This window comes from Podarcis vaucheri, assembly GCF_965113315.1.
Source record: "Podarcis vaucheri genome assembly, chromosome: 1".
Taxonomy (NCBI): Eukaryota; Metazoa; Chordata; class Lepidosauria; order Squamata; family Lacertidae; genus Podarcis; species Podarcis vaucheri.
In genome coordinates, this window is record NC_138759.1 from 60,136,260 (window position 1) to 60,155,080 (window position 18,821).

At 39.3% G+C, this 18,821-nt stretch overlaps 1 protein-coding gene across 6 annotated transcripts in view; it reads left to right on the forward strand.

The window, feature by feature from the left end:
- Nucleotides 1-18,821, forward strand: part of SHANK2 (SH3 and multiple ankyrin repeat domains 2) — a 354,487-nt gene that overhangs the window by 287,237 nt on the left and 48,429 nt on the right. For 4 of the 6 annotated variants that reach the window (XM_082223286.1, XM_082223288.1, XM_082223283.1 and 1 more), the window contains 3 exons: nucleotides 7,798-7,933; nucleotides 11,111-11,191; nucleotides 15,886-15,906. In XM_082223286.1, the coding sequence (XP_082079412.1) occupies nucleotides 7,798-7,933; nucleotides 11,111-11,191; nucleotides 15,886-15,906 (238 nt within the window). The remainder of the gene's footprint in view (nucleotides 1-7,797; nucleotides 7,934-11,110; nucleotides 11,192-15,885; nucleotides 15,907-18,821) is intronic. The other 2 variants (XM_082223284.1, XM_082223285.1) reach the window with 2 other exon arrangements.

Below are 18,821 nucleotides of genomic sequence, written 5' to 3' on the forward strand. Positions count from 1 at the left end.
TTTAGCTAAGTTGCAATGGGCTAGAGCCATCTGTTTCAGTTGATATTTAACTCCTCCCAACCGTGCCACAGCAGTTAGTCCTCTTGCCTAAACAGTCAATATTGTCAATGTTACGGGCATGTTATAGTGTTCTCTGGGGCGAAAAATACGGTAATTTACAGGTTTAAGCACTTTGAACTCTGTGGCCTTAGGGCTCTTTCTCATTTTAATTTTCTCACAGTGTGAATTTTGAAGGATAGCTGTGTTTCCGTTCTTATATTGGTTTGGGGAAGGGTGAATTACACGTTCATGTTGTTGTTCTTTAGTCGTGTCCAACTCTTCATGACCCCATGGACCAGAGCACACCAGTCACTCCTGTCTTCCACTGCCTCCCGCAGTTTGGTGAAACTCATGACAGTAAGTGCTGTTTGACAGTGGAATTTGCTGCCGAGGAGTGTGGTGGAGTCTCCTTCTTTGGAGGTCTTTAAGCAGAGGCTTGACAACCATATGTCAAGAGTGCTCTGATGGTGTTTCCTGCTTGGCAGGGGGTTGGACTCGATGGGCCTTGTGGTCTCTTCCAACTCTATGATTCTATGATTCATGTTCGTAGCTTCAAGAACACTTGAAGCTGGTGTTCTATCCAACAATCTGGTCCTCTATCGTCCCCTTCTCCTTGTGCCCTCAATCTTTCCCAACATCAGGGTCCTTTCCAGGGAGTCTCCTCTTCTCATGAGGTGGCGACAGTTTTGGAGCCTCAGCTTCAGGAACTGTTCTTCCAGTGAGCACTCAGGGCTGATTTCCTTACGAATGGATAGGTTAGATCTTCTTGCAGTCCATGGGACTCTCAAGAGTCTCCTCCAGCACTATATTTCAAAAGCATCAATTCTTCGGCGATCAGCCTTCTTTATGGTCCAGCTCTCACCTGGAGCAGGAACCAGCAAGCCACTCCAGTCTCCCTGCCAAGAAAACCCCATGAATTACATAGATTTGCATTAAAAAGTGAACAAATTTCTCCCCCATTCCTAGGGGAGAATGAGTCTTGCCCAGATCACTATGATGATGGTGATGATTGCCTACCCTTCATATGCAAGTTCCAGGGCTCCTATTGTTGGCATTGTTGAGAGACAATGGAGTGTGCCTCCAAGAGTGAAGTCAAGCCATTGCATTAGCAGCACCAAAGTGACTTCCTTGGGGCGCAAGCCTGGGCATTGTGTATTGTGTCCTGGGCTGCCCAGACAGCAAGATTCCCATCTTGACCTCGCTGATGTGATCCACAGGAAAGCAGAACAATATATTTGGCACCAGCTTTGCTGCAGGAGTTGTTGGAAGGAGACATACAAGATATCATCCAACTGTCGTTGTGTAGGGTTTAATCCTGAGACTTTTCTTCTGAAGATATCCCACAATTCAGCAGACGTTTACAACTGGAGCTTTCCTTCTCCTAGATGCACTGCCTTCCCAGGTTGATGAGTCCCACCTGCACCTCACTTCTCTCTCTACACGTGCTGAAGCCATCTTCCTGTAGGCTGTTGAACCTACTTATTGGTCTCACCCACTCAATTCTCCAGAGCCTATCTTCACATACAGGGGCAAATGCCTAACTCACCAAGGGTTTGAGGCCCATAAGCTATCCTCACCTGGTTTAGCCAGCCAGTTGAAGCTGTTTCCTGGGGTGTGGGTGCTGTTTAGCAGGTCTGTGTGGGTGAAGTTGTGCTGACCCTGAAAGTAGGAAGGTGTACAGTGTGCACCCAAACACACCAATGCCAGCATGTCCTGCCATGTCCAGGGCTAAGGGCAATGTTCACCCATCCCACCCATCCTTCATATCAGGGAGAAGGAGCAATATGCTTTCAAGCATGGCAGAACTAGGCAGCTCTGTCTCATTGCCTGGAACAGGAATGCATTTCTGCTTCAACACCAGAAATAGCTGTAACACTTTTAAGTAGGAGTTGATATATAGGATCAAGCTCATCAAATATTAACATTAGTGTTGCCTGTTAAATTAATCTTAGTTTTTCATAAAGAACCAAAGACAGATGCATATATGTAACTGTTTTGCAAAGCTGGTAATAAGGTAATATTTTTCATGAAAGTGTTCATAATTATTTGACAGGTTTGCGAATCTTTTATGTGTAGAGGCCAGTGTATGTACAAATTTGAGGCAGCTGGTAAAAATGTGTAAAATGAAAGTATGATGAAGATTAGTGAATTTGTCCCAAACTTTTTGACAGGTTTGTGAACTGTCAGTGTGTAGAGGCAGACAGACAGACAGATAGATAGATAGATAGATAGATAGATAGATAGATAGATAGATGATAGATAGATAGATGATAGATATGAAAGGTGTGTGTGTGAGAGAGAGAGAGAGAGAGAGAGAGAGAGGGAGAGAGAGAGAGACAGAGAGAGAGAGACAGAGAGAGAGAGAGAATGGGTAGCACAATCTACCAGTTATATCATACGTATGTGAAATCTAGTGCTAGAATGAAAAATTATCTTCTAACCTTCATGTATAGTACAGTGGTACCTCAGTTTAAGAACAGCCGTTTATGAACTATTTGGTTTATGAACTCCACAAAACCGGAAGTAGTATCCCAGTTTGCAAACTTTGCCTCGGTCTAAGAACGGAAGCCGAACAGTGGAAGGGCACTGGTGGCAGGAAGCCTCATTAGGGAAAGAGTGCCTCGGTTTAAGAATGGTTTTGGTTTAAGAACGGACTTCCGGAATGGATTAAGTTCATAAACTGAGGTACCACTGTAGTTATAAGAGCAATATGAACATGAAATAATGGACAGACATGAGAAAACGCTTTGAACAATCACTCTTGGAAGGGGTTTGCATTACATATTGGTGAAATTAGGAATTAGAGTTTTGGTGATGGAGTATACTTTTAGTTTTTGAACAGAAATGATCTGTTGCTTCCCTTCAGATGGACAGGACAACCATATCAGTTTCTAAAGTAGCATCATCGTATAATAATTTTCCTTCTTATTTCAACAATTTGCAGAAACTAAGTGAGGGTGGCCTTTACTAAATCCTGGTTGAATTTGTTATCATCAGCTGTTTTAGAATGAAGTCTCAAAAAAATTCTGAATGTACCAGTTCTTGTGGTTTTAACTGAGTTGATTTACATTGTACATACAGTATTGCCTACTTATAACACTTCGAAAAAACAGATGTAACATATTGAGAAGAACACATTGGGACAATACATAGCTTCATTAGGGTCTGAGTTAAATGCTATCAATGTTGCCTTATGTTGCTTTCATAGTTAAACTTTTGTTATGGAATGGTCTTATGACTAGATAAAAAAATAACAAATTGGATCAGACTGGTTTGATGCTAATAAGTGAGGGATGTTAATTTGTAATATTAACCACTCTGGTTCTGCAGCTTCAGCAACAGTGTGGCTGTGGCAGAAATCTGGCTATTCACATTGGGATATGACTTCAACTGTGTGATATTTATGAGCTGCTTCTTTAGAAATGGTGTATGTATGTTTTAGAGTGTGCCTTTTCAAGAGGAGAATGGAGGACATTCCTGGTAGGGATGACTCCTACTGGACATGAAAGGTAGAGTTTGTGGAGCCTTTTTGCTCCTCTCCAGGTTGAGTTGTCCTGCCTACCACATTGCCCTCCTTACCTGTGGTCAACATCAGGTGGATCCTCTTGTATTACAGTGGTAACTCTGGTTACGAACTGAATTCGTTCCGGAGGTCCGTCATGCAGCTGTAGCTGTTCTCACACTGCTTTCTCACACCGTCCTTCTCAGCAAGTCCCACAGCCTACCAGTACCAAGTGTGTTTGCTTGAGTTGCTTCCCCCTGCCTTTCATTTATTCAAGTTGGTTGCTCAAAGAGTGTAGCAATTTTGGCCAGTTTTAATCTTGGGGGAATTGTGTTTGTCCCTAATGAGTTGCAGTTGTGCCTCCTCTCATCCCCCAATGAAGAGTGCTTGGACTTCTTCCTCCACCATCTTTATTTCTGCCAATGCAGTGCCCAGTGCTTCAAATATGGCTGCTTCATCTAGTTCCTCACGGTTTAGGTGGAGTTTAGAACAGAAGTTTAGATGATTTCATCTGCTGCTTTTCCTATTTCTAAAATGCAGCACAAACGATTAGTTGTCAAAGAACACAGTATAGAACTAATTTTACAGTGGGTTCCTTTGTTGTGAACAAAATCAGCTCCTGCATATATTGTCCTTTAATATTTTACATGCCAGAATTTTTCTTTTTTCAGTCCTTCTCAAAATTACCCATATCAAATGTCTTTGAATTTCTACTACCTGTGTCAAGAAAAACCCACATCAGTAGCAACAGGATATCAATTAAAATCACCTTCTGTGAACATTTCCCTTCTAGAAATTATTTTGCCACCTCAACATTCAAGTAGATGCAATAGCTGTACTGAGACATGAGCCATTTACAGCTAATCTTGTTGGTAAGGGGGAGAAAGAAAAATGTAACCGTAATCACAGCTGCTTTGGGTGTGGGTTGGTGCATTAATGCATTAATCAAAACTCCCCATCTAGCCTAGAATACACATACACACACACACACACACACACACACACACACTCCCAACTACAAAGATTATCGTAGGATAATGCCACTTTCCAAGAGTCTTCTGAACCAGTTTTCTAAATATATCTGCCCAGTACCTAATTGCAACTTCCTACCCAGATTTCTAGTTGACAGGCACTGAATATGACCTCATACTAGCAATTCAGGTCTCCCCCACATAATCTGATATAGCCAATTTGACCAGGCTTCCACCATCAAACTGAACTCACCAACTTCTTCCTTCTACCATTCCACTTCACAGATTATGAATATGTTTGAGATAATCCCATCTTTTCCTGGATTCATTTGCTTATGTTGCTAGCTTTCTTCTCTGACGTGGACAGCAGTTTTAGAAGCATGTTAGATAACAAGAAAACCTTTACATAATATAGGCAGTTTGGGGCTGTCATGGAGCCCCAAGAGGTAACCAATTGTTTAAGTTGGGCATTACCTGCAGAAGAGGTCACACTTCATTATTTGCTACCGCTGTGCTGAAATTTTCTTTTGTATATTTCCACCATTATCAATTTGTTGGAAAAGGGGAAGGATCTGAAAATTATCAAAGGGAAGAGAAAATTTCAGTGAAATTTTCATGGCTGTGGCACAGGATTTTGTTGCCTTTACCTAACTTTCATGGTAGCTTAGGGTTTTAGCAAGAGTCTACAAATAAGATGACTGGTGGGTCTGTATTATGTAGTCTTCCCTGGTACCTATGCTTCTTTAAAAGCACCCATCATGACATCTTTGGCTGAGAAGACCTCTCCTCCTCCCAGAGGGGAGGAGTTGTGAATGGAAGCAGCTTCCCATAGCAGCAGGGAGGCGTATTCGGCTCCCTGCCTCTGATTGCCTCTGCTGCCATGGCCAAGCCTTTCAGCTGGCCAATAGGGCCGGGGGGCAGGTTTAGCTCCCCAGTCGGTTCCTGCTTACATCGGCTCTCCCACCCTCCCTCCCTTTTAGGTCAGCTTCCTCTGCCTATTGACCTTGCTATGGACTTTGGTTGGTTGCCTTGGTTGCCCAAGGGGCCTGGTAGAACTTTTTTATCAATTTGGCAAATTGGCACCAGCCTCTTGGTTTTTTTGCCTACCTCGTAGCAACTCATCACAACTTTTTTAGTATTGATGGTTAGGCATTAGAATATGTGTACTGTGTTGGAGGTTTGGGTATGGCCATCATCTACCCCTCCTCTTTTGGGTATTCCATTAAAGGAATCCGATGGTCGTGGATCCTGTCCGATGCCCTGCTGGTGGCTAGGGCCATGGCACAACCCCCAGTGACATCATGGGAAAGCTTCCAGTTGCCTAACAAGCTCCTCCCACTGGTTGTTAACCCCTGAAATGACTCCCCGCAGAGCGGGATGGAGTCATGTATTGCTGTTTTGTCCAATGCCTACGCCAATACCACTCACATGCTGTAACCAATAAAGTTGTGGCCTAATTTTGCCCATTAACCTAAAATAATGTGTCTTTGTGTTTTATTATAATCCTATGTGGGTGGCGGGTCTTTGACTCACAAAAAACAGCGGCTGCGTACCATACACCTAACGGGTTTTTTATTTTTTAAAGTTCTGGTATTTTTTGTTATAAAGAAATTGGTGCAGAAAGATTTTTTTTTTCTTTAATAGGACTTCCCTTAAAAACCAAATCAGAGTGCACCAATCTCAGGTGCTTGTTAGCCAACGCCCCCTGCTTCCTGAGCTTCCACTAAAGCCATGGAATGGACTTGTCAAGTAACTGCTTCCATGGGGCTTTGTCAGATAAGGAACAAAGGAGCAGCAGAGAACTATAACCTCAACCCTACACCCACCAAAATTGTAAAGAAATTCTAGAGTGATAGCAAATGGGAAGGAAAAACAGTAGCCTCTTTCACAATGGAAGAAACTTTTGAGAAATTGAAAGACAAGTTTCAGCATAGTACAACCCTATTGTATGCTGCTGCTATCTTTTACTTTGACATTTATAATGTTTGTCTTTGGGCTTATAGTGTTTATGTTCCTGTGCCATATTGTCACTTCCCTCTTCTCTTGAGATGCTTGTTTAGGACCAAACCATAGAAGATTGGGTCTCTTTTAAAAAGCAGTCTTAGCTAGTAGTGGCCAAAGCAGGGGTGAATTGGATAAAGACTGTGGTACTGGGAGAGAAAAGATTTATCTCTTTCCCCATGTCACTTGCCTAATCTAAATCACCAAGCTGGTATTGACTTCTTAAGGAAATCAGCTATGTACCCATATGCTTTCCCTAATGTGGCACTAGCAATTGCAGAGAGGAAAAGGATATTCACATCAGGAAACTCCTTGTGATTGGAACCTATAATAAAGATGGCTATCCATAGTTTTCCTGGAGGTCAGACCCCAGAGGCCTCCAATGTGGAACTCTTCCTCCTCACCACCACCACCTGCCTGACTACACTAAAAGATTTAATGATTTTTGTTTTTTCATTTTTTCTGACTTTAAGAAGTTTAAGTTATGTAAGTTGCTTAGAGATTCCTTACGTAGCAAGTGACTAATGAATTTAAATAACAATAATATTTTATGAAAATAAAGTACAGACCTTCTGAAGTGTACTTAAGTACTTGTGGGGGGGAAATCCAATGTGGTTCCTGTGCAGATTTGTGTCAAGAGCAAATTTTGGTCAAAGACACTTTATATTTAATTACACTCACAGCTGTCTGGGTATGCGTTGAAAGGCTGTCACGATTATGGTTTGGCTTCCCGGTGTGTTTACAAATCATGCAAGCAATAGATGTTTCTGGGGGCTGTAAGTCGCCATTATGGTTTATAAGCATGACAGGGATATAAAGAAAATGAGTCAAATTAAACTAATATCAATACATAGTATCTTTTGGTCTGTTGTACCTTATTTCCACTGCAGTGGAAAAATATTGATTCAATTCTCCATCTATAAGTGGAGTTCAATTCCCCCTGCCTGTACGGGCCAGTTGTGTCCGACTCTAGGGTTGCGCGCTCATCTCGCTCAAGAGGCCATCTCCATCTATAAGTGCTTCCAAAATGTTGATTTGTGACAAGAATAATCAGATATGTGTTTAGGGGGGGTTATTGCTGGATTGGTGCTAGCCAAATAATAATAATTCTGAAACAGGAATATCTGCAGATTAGCCAGGGAGCTGCTGATTAGGTCAAAATCAAATTCTTTGAACACTCTTCAAAACCTTATAGATATTGTTTTACTTTATCTTTTACAATCAAGTATTATTTTCCACGTGTTTTAGTATAACTCTGTCCTTTCTCTCTCTCTCCCCCTGCAGGTTAATAATGAAAATGTAGTTAAAGTTGGCCATAGGCAAGTGGTGAACATGATTCGGCAAGGAGGCAATCATTTAGTTCTTAAAGTTGTCACAGTAACCAGGAATCTTGATCCAGATGACACAGCCAGAAAGAAAGGTACATTCTTTTCATAGTTTGAACTGTTTGTCGTATTTCCTTTCATTGAGAGAACAATGTAAATGAGAAATTATTTAGAAATATGTAACCCTCCATTAATAGAAAAAATACTGTATCACAGCAGTTTTGAAATCAAATATATCCCAAGAAAAACATTTTTTAAATAGCTGGAGGAAGGTCCCATCTAAGTGTTCTGAAAAATCTCCTTATTGAGAAGTTTTCTTTTGCAGTAAAACAAGAAAAGAACTAACGAGGGACAACAAAAACCCACAACATAAAATGCATAAATCCACAAGAATGGTGTGTAGGGTCTAATTGATCCGAGAGGTTTTTTTAAAACACAAAACAACATATAATCTATTTATTTATTTATTTGATAGATTTATATTCCATCCTTCCTCCAAAATGGAGCAAAGGAATCGTGGTGTTAGCATACATATAACCTCATTATAAATTGTTACATGAGTATAACAATGCCGTTTACTGTGAGTTGCAAACGACTTTTACTTGAGCAGCTTATGCACAATTGCCACATTACAACACCATGAATATGGGAGGCAGAATATTTACATAAAGCACATTGTTGCTGTGATTTTCTGCCATTGTGTCAATCACAGATATCATGCCTTCACCTTTTCCTGGTGTCAGCAAAGGTTGGCTCTACCAATTTTGGAGCTGCCGCTTGACATCCCAGGCAGGTTGGCTATGTTTCTATGCTCAGCTCAGAGTTTGATCATGTCCAGATACAAGTATATCAGGAAAATAATATTTTGGGATGTTCACTCTGTTGTGGTTTGCTTACCTTCCAAGCAAATATAGGCATTTAAACAGACACCATCAGGTCACAGTTGTGCATACTAGCTTTAGTTTTATTATAAGAAAGAATGATCTCAGACTTGTATTTGTTGACTAAGATTGCTGCATTCTCATGCACTGAAGAAAGGAAAATCACTGTCCTTCCATTCCTTAGCACATAATATGTAAGTGCAAAAACAAAAAATGCTGCTGTTGACACTTCTGAATTTGTGGGAAAGGAACTCTGGGGGGATTTCTGGTTGCTTGTTTTTTCAGTGTTGTTGCCATAGTCAGGTTTTTTCCTGCTTATTGGTGAAAAAGTTGTTATATTCTGTCCAGAAGACTGTAAATAGGTTGCTTGCTTGTCAACCGCTGTCTGACCTGGAATTTGAGCTGCCGATCGCAGAGATGCCCAAGGCAGCTCTCAACAGCACATTTTGCAAATATCTTCATGTAAACAGATAAAATCTAAAGTTTCTCTATGGGGAGTTGCCATTAAGTCTGCCCACCTGCAGAGGGGGAGGTGCAAGTTGTTTGCAATTTTAAAGATGCAATTGAGGTGAAAATGACCCCCAAAGCAGAATAAATAAGTATTGTTCAAATGAAGTCTACAAGTAGCTATGAGGAAAACAATAGTTTGGCTGGGTAAACAAGGACCTTCTCACTGATAAAAATGTTTAATATACAGTATTAAGGTTTGAAAATGAGTTTTATTAGCCTTTCGGGTATTATTGACCTCTAATATAATTTGTAGTGATACTGAGGAAAGTAAGTAATTTGATATGAAAATAGACCTTTTTCATCTTCTATTTTCCTTTTCACAAGAAATTGAAATAAAAGGTTCTAGGCTACGTATATGTAGACATGACAAGTAGCTAATAAATTAAGCAGCATTTTCTGAGGTCATTTTGACCCCTAGCACCTAATGTGCATGGTTTTTCAATTTTTTAGTCATTCCAGTGGGGTGGAGTGACTTGGAACACCACATACCAGTTCAAACCTCATAATAGTTGAAGAATACATAGAACCTGGAATTGTGGAAGACTTGCACAGAAGTTTTATTTTTATTTTCAGCACAGTTGGAGTACATATGACCTCAATTATTGATGGAAGATTAAGTTCAATTTGCACAATTTGAGCTTCATCCCACAATTTAATATGTGTTGTATTATTTTACGGAAGAGTTAATTTCCAAAGTTGAAAAAATGCTCTTTTTTAATAGAGATTAATTGACACGAGAACTAGTTTTTCCTGGTGCAGTTCTGCACTTTTGGAAAATGTGCAAGAATATCCCAACCATGTGGGCTTGTTTAATGGGTCTTTCCTGATTGATTTGAATCCTATATACTATCTCTTATAACATGATCATTTCCTGCATATTCATTTGCCATGGACCTATGAAAAAGGGGTCAACAGCATAGTGCATTTACGTATGAAGCTCATTTCCTTTTGAAACTTGACCAAAAATATGTCTGCTTGGAGTTGCTCTCCATTATCTACTACTGAAGCAGGGCATAAGTCAGTTGTACAGTTTGAATGCATGACCCATTAAGCTCAAACGGCTGCCAGTTTTATATATGTGACTTTCAGTAACAAACATAGTAAGGGCTACTTGAGATAAGCTGATTTGGGCAGGGTAGCAAAATTTGATCTAATACACTTTGGATGTAACAACTTAAATATTTATCTCTTGTTGTACGTTCTGGAGCATTTGACTGCTTTGAGCTCCTCACAGCTAATGTATCATTGTTTTGTAGGCTACAATGACTTACGTGTCTAACTCAAACTATCAATGAACACAGCTTCAATCATTTTCTTTTTAGTTCAGTTTACAATACAAAAGTTGCGTATAGCCTACTGCTTTTCAAAGATTTAGAAGCATTATTATAAACTGTCACTTTCTATGGTTCTCCTGTTCACTGCTTGTGTCCAGTCATGATTTCTGGTCAAACCCACTTGTCAGTCAGATAACTGTCAGGTCATTTGCTGCTATTGACATGAGCTGTTCATGTGAGGCTCTTTGAGTAACGTAGAAATGCAGAGCTTACAGACTTCTACAGTACCATGTCTCATTTGATAAACCTTTAAGCATATAAGATTCAATAGCATAAGCTTAGTTGTGAACGCGGCATGAATATCTCCTAAAATAAAATATATGTCAAAGAAATACTGTGGCGTCTTCCTTTCCTATGTGTGGAAACTGCTGTATGTAAACTGCTGTAAACGTTGTTTCCAGAGATCAGTTAACTGATTAGCTACATAGAGAAAAACATATTTTCATTTAATTAGTATTGCATTTTTGTGTTGAATATGAATAATGCATATATGAGCATGCAGTGAGTGCTGTTTCTTATCATGTATGTCCTTCTGTTTAATGCAAAGCCCCACCACCTCCAAAACGGGCTCCAACCACTGCACTGACCTTGCGGTCTAAGTCAATGACCTCAGAACTTGAAGAGCTTGGTAAGAAAGTGTTTCTTAATGAGCATGCTGCAATAGCAGAGATGAAAAGGCAATGTTAAGACTGTTTGAAAGTGAACTGCACCCTGTACAGAACGTGGTATTGGAAAAATAAATTACATGGGAATGTTGCTTTTCTGGAGATTCCCACGTGTGCATGATGAGCATGAGTGATTTTGTTGTGTTTAATTTTGTTTCAAGCTCTGCGACAGAATGTGTTTTATCATTTATGTGCATTGTTATTTTACACATTAATTTAAAGCTATAAGCATATTTTATTAGCTTGTTTTCCCCCCCTAAGAAATCAGTTTATCTAATATTGTTTTATTTTAAATTTCTGTGGCCTCTCATTAGTGGACAAAGGTAAGCTGCTAGCTGTCGTTGTATAAATGCAGACCCAGAACCAAAGTGTTGTACCTGAAAGGAAACTATCTCTTATTGGTGTTCATTGCCCCCAATCCAGCAAAAGCAATTTGTTAGCTTAAAGCAGGTTTTGGCTCTCAGATGTTCCCTACCATAATTTCAATCTCTCCTCCTGGATTAGGGCCTACCATTATTTATTTATCTATTTGATCCAGTGCAATCCTATAGATGTGTACTCAGAAGTAAATCCCATTGAGTTCAATGGGACTTACTTGCAGGTGTGTGTCTGTAGGATTGCAGCCTGAATTTGCATGAACAAGAACATTTCTTAATCTTTACTTCACCTAATTTTGTGCAGAAAAAAATAGTGCTGTAGTAGTAGTATCCATTTTTGCAATATTCTAGTTAAAATATTTCTGATATAAGGTCTTTTTTATTTAAAGAAAACAGTTCAGCATTTTCCTACCTTTTAGTAATCAAATATTTGTTCCATAGAAAACACTTTAGATATCCTGATGTCTAGTGCTGGATCTAGACACATCAAAGAAGTGTTTCAGTTTAAAGCGTAAATTTAAACAGGGAAAACAGGTAGAGAAAAAAGGGACTCCACATCGACATCTGGTGGCACATTATTGCACATACAACGCATATAAATCACTATTTCTTTACCAGTCTCACTGAGTTCTAGGTAACATGGAGTTTGTTTATTTAACACCTTTAGGGGTATTAAGCTGAAACATTTTAAAATAGAAATTACAGAGGTTTCTCAAATGAAGGGTTTACTTTTTATATAATCTTCGTTTAAATTTATTGCTTGATTGTGAATTATCAGCAAGCAATTTACTGATAATATGCCTTCCTTTGTGCTATTTCTTGCTTTAAATAGCACAACAGACCAGTTGCAATTAATACTGTTTAGGTTTTGGGGGGATTAGGTGGGAAATAGGGGGCTATTTTATATGAGAGTTATTGGGTTTTTAAATTTTTTTGCCAGCCATAAAATTCCTGTTTCACTTGTTTTGAATATCATGAAGTTATCCTTTTAAACAAATTTTTGTATCATAGCACAGTCCTTGTTCATTCGCCATGGAAAAATGGGAAAGGCTCCCTTATGAACCATAAAAATAATGATCTTGTTGGCTAACTAGGACATTTTTCTTCAATCTGGACATTGTAAGCTAACAAGAAGTTACACCTGAGCAGAGAGAGTAATCACCAGGGTGACCTATTAAAGCTATGGAAATGTGTAGTACTCAGCGTAATTGACTTCCTCACCATGCTGCCTTTCTAGGTCTTAGCATCCGACTCATGAACCATTTTGAGATTCAGGAAAAAGCTTTCTTTGGGCCACAACTGCACCTTCCTTCTGAGCTCCTTTCTTTTCCCCAAGAAAACCACACAACCTCAAAGGAATGGCAGTTCTTCGGCTGTAATTTGAAATCAACTGCCGTCAAGGGAAGACTTGGCCTCCACCATGGGCTGGAGTGAATCACAGCAGCTCAGTCTCACTCGCTTGCATCAGAGGTCATCCTTGGGAACCTGACAGCTACCTGCAAGAGAAAAGTTGCTTCTGTCAGGAGCTGAGCAAGTTCCACTCCCTTCCCTCAGAGGAGATGTTGCCTACTAGGCAGTGGTGAAAAGACGATGTCAGCAAAGATGAGATCAGGATATGCCTGGATGATTAATCCTGGAACCATGTGGGTATCATGGTTGCTCACCTGCCTTCATCCTGGCTACCAGGCCGCACTCGCTTGCTGGCCAGCTGCTGGGGAAATTCCCCTGGGCCAGCAGTATCAGGGGGTGGTCTTCCTGCCAAGGAGGGCAAATTTGAATGGGAGCTTGAATGATATAAGCTCAGCAGGAAGGTCTAGTTGTGTCTGTAGGAAAACTTGTTCTTTCTTATAGTTCTTGGTAGAATGCTAAGACCTATAAAAGCAACTATGGAGAGAATCAATTGCTACACGTTTTAACACTTTAAACAGGTCAGCCTGATAATTACTCTGTCCTGGTGTAACTCTAGTTAGTTCACATTTCTCTAAAGAAATACAAGAAAAACTCTTGCCTTCTGGTTGCACATATTGGGTGTTTTATTTTTGAGAAGGCTATCACTGAAAGGATAGGCATAAATAACCTTAAAGGAGTTGGCAATAAAGAAAATGTCTTCCTGACCATTATAATATAGAAATTTGAGGTTTGTTCGTCCTTCATAATTTTTATATTAAATGGTTATATAATTTTATAGAAAATTAAGTACTTTGCTATGATTAAAAATTGTCTTAATAGCTAGAGATATCCACACCAAACGTGATTCAAAGTCCATGAATGCACACAGGAAACTTTGTATGAGTTGGAACTTCCTTATTTACTTCCATGACATAATTGGAAGCAAGATTTTCTGGAATTGTGTTGAAGAGAACAGGACCCCCTTGATTATACAGGGAAAGAGCACACAATACTTAAAATATTCCTGCATGCCTACCAATGCTGCTAAATATGCAAAGGCTTTAGTCCTCTGCAAACTTAGGAGTAAATACCACTAATGTCATTTGTATGTTCCTCTGTGTAAACTTGCATAGGATAAGGCTGTAGATGTGATGGTGTCTTTTGAAAGACCACCTACCATTTATAAGAGTATGCAAACGTTCATGCTGCACAGAATATGGAGTTGAAAATTACGTTTTAGTCATGGCAAAAGTTTAAATTATTATTGTTGCTGCTGTTGTTACTGTTTTTCAACTTCCTTTCATCAGTGATGTTCAAAAACTATATCTATTGTGCATATAAATGTTTTATTAACTAGTCTAAATGGCTTTAAAATATTTTTTTTATTTGCCAGTATATAAAAAAGATAGACTTACAGGAAGCTGCCGTAGGAACATAGTACAAATATTTGTCCATATATCCAAAATTGCCTACAATGACTCTCCATGGTTTCAGATGGGAATCTTGCCCAGTCCCATCTGGTGATGCCAGGGATTGAATTTGGAACCTTCTGCATGGAAAGCATGTGCTCACTATTTATCATTGATAGTGTATTTGTATTGTCCCTCTTCTTAATGGGTTCCTCTTCCTACTTTTCTCTGTACTCTCTCTACTTAAACTGGACCAGCCTCCCCCCACTCCACTTTCACAGGGCCATTCATTCCCCTTGAAAGCAGTGGGGGGATGTTGGTGACTTTTATAGTGCATGGGTGGGAAGCAATCAAAGAACTTTGGAGTCCATGTGGGTCTACACTTCAGTCATGAATACTTTATTTTTTTAACAATAGAAAAGCTTTGTTGCCACAGTAAATGACAACAGCCACCATTCCCCACCACCACCACCCTCAATAATACCTCTAGGAATAATACTACATCATGACACAGCATAATTCTCAGGGGGCATTCTGTACTGAATTACAAAGGAGTGTCAATGCACTGCTCAGGGCAGCCAAGCTGCCACTTGAAACTTTGGCAGAGTTTTTTATGGTCCTTTACAAATATCCTCTCCCATCCCAGCCTGAAGATAAGCTCACTCCCACCCTAAAGTTCTTTGATTCAGATCTTCAGGGGCGGGTGTTATTCTTCCCCACCTCGAAAGCAACAATAGTCTGGGCTGAATGTCCAACACTACGATTTTCTTATTTGTGACCAATAATATTTCTTACCTTGTGGTATTCCAGTGGAATTTCTTTCTTTTCTTTTCTTTTCTTTGAATACATGACAGTGTCCCCCTTCTTGTGAATGAATTGTTTTGTTTAAGAACTCCCCCTCAGTTTTAAACCAATTTGCTATTCTGTGTATTAAGGGGCTGCTATTTTTGAGGAAACAGCCCATTGGGTCAAGGAACTAGTTTAGTGGTTCTGTGGAGCTCATGTTCAGCTTTGTGCCCCCTGTAATATTACACGGCTGCTTCCAAATTAGTGTTGCACAAACTCTAATTCATGTCTGCCCCTCTTTAGAATCTGCACTAAGATTGTCAGGAACTAATGGCCTAAGAAATTGTCACAATTCTTTCCCCTTTGAATTCAAACTCTTAAAATATTCCCCGCCACCGCCCCTCCACAATCATGCTGATATTTTTAAAAATCTAAATCATGCTGTTTAACTTTTAGGATGAGATCTTCCTTTTCGGCATAGCCATGGTATTCTGCCTTTTAGATTGTATCTTTCGGAATTAGAGTTTAAACATAGCCTGTGCTAGTTTTGCTAATGCTTATGGTGATTTGAAAAAGGGAAAGCATAGTATTGAGTATGCTCAGTGTTGGTGCTTGAGACTCAAACAGGGATTTATCATTTTAGAATGACCTTCTCTTCACATTTTATTTACCATTCATTCCCTTTCTATTTTCAAGCTTCAGTACGGAAGAAGAAGGGTAAGGGGAAGCATTTTATCTCTTTTAATTTATTTTTTCTCCCCTACACCTTTTCATATTAAAGGAGGATACATAGTTGTAAATGGTCCAGTTTGTCAGTCATAAAAATAATTTATTAATATGTTTTAGCTATTTAGATAATGAACTGAAGTCACATAAAATAACCTAATTTCCTTCACATTTGAAATAGATGATCCCATTTCTTTCTTTTGTCTTGCCTCCTTCATCCCCACTTCCTCTCCCTTTATATGTTTAAGATCCCTTCCCAGTTGTTCCCCAGTCATTATTTCAAAGTTACTGTGCTAACTGGTGATCACTTAGGGCTATTTCATGCATGGCATGTCCCCAGGTAGGAAAAAAATATGTGCACACACGTCATGTTGTATGTCTGTTCTGCTGTGGTTACCTGTATTTGGAACCACCTGCTGAAGCTTCTGAACATGTGTAACCAAGGCAGAATAAACACTTGTGCCGTTTTCATGCCCAGCAATGTATGTGGGTGTACACATATTTTTCTGCACTGAGTTTCCCTTCATGTAGGAAACTCATGAATGAAGCAGCCCTATGAAAAGCAGTGGCAAGTAACAGGAGTTTGGTGTAGTCCTGCATCACTTATTTCACTTGCCTGCTTAATAGCCAGTCGTTACTTACAAAAACCACACTGCCTCTGTCTCAAAAATAGGCACCTCACACACACCTTGAGTCTTTACCTGGAGAACTGCTGCTCTGCATAATTTCAGGTTGAACTTAGCATCTTCCACACTGTCCCGTATGCATGGAATGCCCTCCCTGAACTGATCCATAAGGTCACAACTCTCCTCTCCTTTATCTCCTTGAGACCCACCTCTGCTGCAATGCCTACTGAGCCTATTGCACAACTTGCAATGACAGATTGCTATGTGAAAGGACAGATGGGGATTGTTGACATTTTGTAGTAATACTAATTATAAATAAATATATGTATATAAAGGTTGCATATATTTAGCTGCATCCCTTTTCTTCCTTACCCTTTGTATGTCACCTGCTTTCTTCAAGGCAGGGAACTTTGTTTTTTTTTGTATATGTGATTGCCTAGCACACTGCTAATCCATAGAGGTAGAAGAAATTGAGGATAAGTCATGTGTAGATTACAGAGTTGTGTGAAGCATTAATTTGGATGCTATGTTACAGTGGTGAAGCAAAGTGGCTGGAGTTAAATTTACCTAATTTTGTTTTTTGTTTTACACTTTTCCCAACTCTCTCGTTTCTCTTCCTTTTGTTGATCATATTAACAAGAGCTCCAAGTACACCTACAGCACTGCCACTCAAATCATTCTACAGAAACCCATATAGAATAAAACCTTGTAACTAGTTGTGAGCCCCAGTGACTTGGAACACTTTGTAGTGTAGATGGGTTCTCCAATAAGTATAGTGTGTGTGTGTGTGTGTGTGTGTGTGTGTGTGTGTGTGTGTGTGTGTTTGCTTGCTTTTGTTTCACTGAGGGGGAGGATAAATGCCCTGGATATGGCTTTTGAAACCACGCACAGCCAGGTCCACTTCACGTGTTATAACATTTAGTGTATATATGCAGTCCATACTCTCAAACTGACATCCACTTTGAACGATGTATACGTTGACACAAAAGTCATTACTTGTGCCAGAGAGACAAGAATTTGTCTCTGCCACATGTACACATACTTTAAAGCATATATGTTTCTTGTAAAGCAGACCTCACATGTGTAGAATTTCCTTTATGCGAAGTTGCACTGTACTTTGCATGGCATTCTGCATAGGCAGGGGCTGTCCCAATAGCAGGCATAGGTTCATATGGATACATTTGGTGTTTCCCCTTATTACTCTTAATCAGAGCCCCTTATTTACAATGGAGCCACTGGATCAGGGCCGTGGTTTAGCAATACAGTTAAGAGATAAAATTCCTTGTAAGATTAAAATTACTTCTGAATGTTGCATAGTGTTACTAAAAAAACCCAACTTCTCAATCTGTAATACATCTTTTTAGCTTCCAGTTATAGACTCACCTGCCATTAAGCCCCATTTAACTCAATGGAGCTTACTTCTGAGTAGACTTTTACAGGATTGCACTGTTACATTGCTATTTTCCCTTTCATCATCCTTCTCAAACTCAGAACTAAGCCATTCAACTTTAAAATACGCATTATTTCAACTTGAAAACTGGTCTTATTTCTTTTGGTTTACAATATTTTGAAAATTTAATACAAATTTGACCCAGAAAAATACACAGTTGAATGTATTAATAAATGAATTAATCTAAATTGTAGGAATTTTTTTGGAGTATCCACTGCTTAGCAAGGTGGCTAGTCTAGACCATGAACTCATGGGGGGGGGATCTTAAAATTAGCAAAACAAATAACACAGGGAGATTTTTGCATAATTCAGACAAAACTTTTGCATACCTTTTGTATCTCATAGAGTTTTAGAACAATATATTATATAGCAATATATTTCCTCTGTTTAATGTCTATGCATCCTTGCCCCGATCAAGAGATCACATATACACATGGTAGGTTATGTATACGTATGTGTATGGTGTCTCCCAATCTTTTTAAGGACTTCTTCATTTTAGCGGATAGACCCAAAATAAGTGTGCCAATGATAGGACATATGGGGATAGGGCACCTCCATTGAAATGAACAGAGAATTCCATTAACATGTCTTGGTGAAAACAAGATTTATCAGGGCATGTGATAATTCAATGCCCAACAAATCCCCACTGAATCAATCAAAAACATACCCAAACAACAAGCAATATGATTATTTCACCAGTATAAGCACAATATGACTAGAATTTTTAAATTAAATAATTCCAGCATATTAATTCATTTTTCAAAAATGAAGCAGCAACAAAATAAACCAGCCTATCTATAGATTATTATTTTTTAAAGAAATCATGAGGC